This window comes from Piliocolobus tephrosceles, chromosome 1, assembly GCF_002776525.5.
Source record: "Piliocolobus tephrosceles isolate RC106 chromosome 1, ASM277652v3, whole genome shotgun sequence".
Lineage (NCBI taxonomy): Eukaryota > Metazoa > Chordata > Mammalia > Primates > Cercopithecidae > Piliocolobus > Piliocolobus tephrosceles.
This window is the reverse complement of record NC_045434.1, coordinates 196,391,435-196,394,397: the sequence shown is the minus strand read 5'-3', so window position 1 is coordinate 196,394,397 and position 2,963 is coordinate 196,391,435. Positions and strand designations below refer to the sequence as shown.

Below are 2,963 nucleotides of genomic sequence, written 5' to 3'. Positions count from 1 at the left end.
GTTCTGAACAAACTTATTCCTTGGGGACGATGGAGCAGAAAGACCTCCTGGGCTGGGGACATCCTTCCTTCTTATAGAGGATGGAGCAGGAGGTTGTTCAGGGACTGTCACATGCTCCCTCCTCACCATGGGCAGGACGGTGGCAGCAGGGGGGTCCACAAGCCCTTCCCTTTTTATAGGGGGCAGAACAAGGGGAGTGAGCTGGGCCCTGGCGTGAGTGGGCACCACAGGCTGCTTTGCAGGGTGGGCTAGGCTTGGAGAGGGGACATGGGTCTGGAGTCTGGGAGAGGAGGGGACTGATGCTTGACCCTGAGAAGTCTGGAGAGGGAGTTCAGTGGAACTGGGAGCTCCTAGCACCTGCCAGAGCTCACAGGCTCTGGCATCCAGGGCTCTGCCCTGGTCTCGATCTGGACAGGCTGCAGGGACATCCTGATTCTTAGGCAGGTGAGCACTGGCTGGGATGCCTGTAGAGACCAGGGCAGAGCTGTCTTTAAGCTCTGCTGTCCCGGTCTCAGGCAGCTGCCTCAAGGCTGCCCCCACTGTGCTGCCCAGACCTGTGCTTCTCGGCACTCCAGCTGTGGGCCTGGGCAGGTGGCTAGCAGAGGGGCTGTGCCCAGCAGGTACGAGGTTACTTAGCACTTTCACAGCTTGGCTGCGGCTGGGCGAGCCTGGTGGGGAGCCCACTACCACTGGCTGCACCATGCGGGCGACCTGACGGCCCCGTGGCAGGGCCTCGCCTGAGGACATCGGCCTCACAGTCACAGAGCTGCTCACCCGCCGGTCCACATGACCTCTCACCACCGTGGTGGTCCGCACGGTGCGTGTCACTCGGTGTTCCTCGAGGCTCCGGGAGCTCCCACTGGTGAGACCTACACCTGGGTGGGGACTTGGCTCTCGGGGCCCAGGCAGGGGAACCAAAAGCTCAGTCCTGGCCATAGCTCCCACACGTGGGGGCTCAGTCCTGGGATCTTGGCGGCTGCCATCACTCTGGTCCACAGCCTCCTTCAGCCTCTGCTCAGGCCTTTTCTCCTTGGGAGGTGGTGTGAACTTCTTGGAAAAGATGGGTCCATGGCTCTGGAAGTTCTTGGAGCCAGCTGTATCCCGAGGGCCCTGGCAATTCACGGTCTCTTCTTCCTGTGTTGCAAAGCCATTGACTTCCTCTCGACGGCTGAACTCAAACATCTCCTTCTGCGGGGCTTCCATCTGGGCCCCTGACACCAGGGACACCTTGTGAAAACCATGTTTGATCTCTTCCTGGGCAGGGGGCCGCTGCCGCCATGTCAGTGTGGCACTTACCACTCGGGCCTTGGCCCGGGCCATGGGCCCACCTGCCTCCTCCATGTGGGGCCCTGGCAACCTGTCTGGAGGCGTCCTTGTCCCACTGTGGTCCAGCTCCCTGCAGAGGAGGGAGAGAGATGAGGGTCAGAGGGTGGTGAGAGTGGCTTCCCAAAGTGCGGAATAGCCACCCCTAGCCCAGTCAGGCCAGGAACCTCAGGCAAATCACTTGGCCTTTCAGGTCATTGCTGTCATCTGTGAAATGGGCATGGTAGTCTCAACTCTGATTTGGTTGATCAGAGCTCCTCATCCATCCCTCTCCCTGACTTTCAGGTGATCTCCTAGGTCAGGGTCCCTCAAAGGTGAAGCTGAGGCCTGAGCCCAGACAGAGAGAAAAGAAAGAAGGCAGAAGGGAAGATGCAGCTGACCCACAGGTCTATGGGGGCGCTAGGAATCTGCCCACAGAGCCCTAGGTCTAGTCCCCCAAGAGCTGAAAACTAGAAAGCTGCAAACGGGGCAAGCGTTGTTCTGACTCTGTTCGGGAAATATGGGCTCTGGCCTCAAACAGAGCTGGGTTCCTTAGTTGTTCACTAGCTGACCATTTCTCCCCTTCAAGCATCAGGGTCCTCAGCCACAACACTGGAGTCTTGCCAGAGTCCAGTAAGAGAAGCAATGAAACCTCCCCCTGCCTTTTTTTTTTTTTTTTTTTTTTTGAGACAGGATCTAGCTCTGTTACCCAGGCTGGAGTGCAGTGACATGATCATAGCTCACTGCAGCCTCGAACTCCTCGGCTCAAATGATCCTCCTGCCTCAGCCTCCCAAGTAGTTGGGACTACAGGCACATGCTACCACACCCAAAATACTCGCTTTATAACCTAAAATGCTGGCTCATCAACTTTCTGCTGTCACCTTGGAGATTTGTAACCAAACGTTAGCAGGTGTGCACATGTGTATATGGGCATGAGCACCTGCTGATGGTCTTCAGAGCACAGGGACAGGTGTAGGTCTAAATGGAGCCTCTCAGAGCTGGGTGCAGTGGCTCACACCTGTAATACCAGCACTTTGGGAGGCAGAGGCGGGATGATTGCTTGAGGCCAGCAGTTCTAGACCAGCCTAGGTGACATAACAAGACTCTACAAGTTTCTACAAAAAATTAAAAGAATTAGCCAGCATTGTGGTGTGTGCCTGTAGCCCTAGCTACCCTGGAGGCTGAGGTGGAAGGATCACTTGAGCCCAGGCTGCAATGAACTATGATCATGTCACTGCACTTCAGCCTGAGTGACAGAGAGATCTTATCACTAAAAAAAGTTAGTATTACTTTTTGAGATGGAGTCTCACTCTGTCGCCCAGGCTGGAGTGCAGTGGCACGATCTCAGCCCACTGCAACCTCCTCCTCCCAGGTTCAAGCAATTCTCCTGCCTCAGCCTCCTGAGTAGCTGGGATTACAGGCATGTGCCTTCATGCCCAGCTAATTTTTGTATTTTTGGTAGAGACTGGGTTTCATCATGTTGGTCAGGCTGGTCTCAAACTCCTGACCTCAAGTGATCCACCCGCCTCGGCCTCCCAAAGTGCTGGGATTACAGGCGTGAGCCACCACACCCGGCCTTATTTTTGTTTTTATTAAAAACTTTTTTAAGGTCGGGCACAGTGGCTCACACCTGTAATCCCAGCACTTTGGGAGGCCGAGG

At 55.9% G+C, this 2,963-nt stretch overlaps 1 protein-coding gene across 1 annotated transcript in view; it reads right to left on the bottom strand.

Moving 5' to 3' along the window:
• The window catches only part of CRYBG2 (crystallin beta-gamma domain containing 2), a 33,350-nt gene that overhangs the window by 22,074 nt on the left and 8,313 nt on the right, over positions 1–2,963 (bottom strand). Inside the window, exon 3 of the mRNA XM_026455928.1 lies at positions 1–1,396. Coding sequence (XP_026311713.1) covers positions 1–1,341 — 1,341 coding nt within the window. The 5' untranslated portion in view covers positions 1,342–1,396. The remainder of the gene's footprint in view (positions 1,397–2,963) is intronic.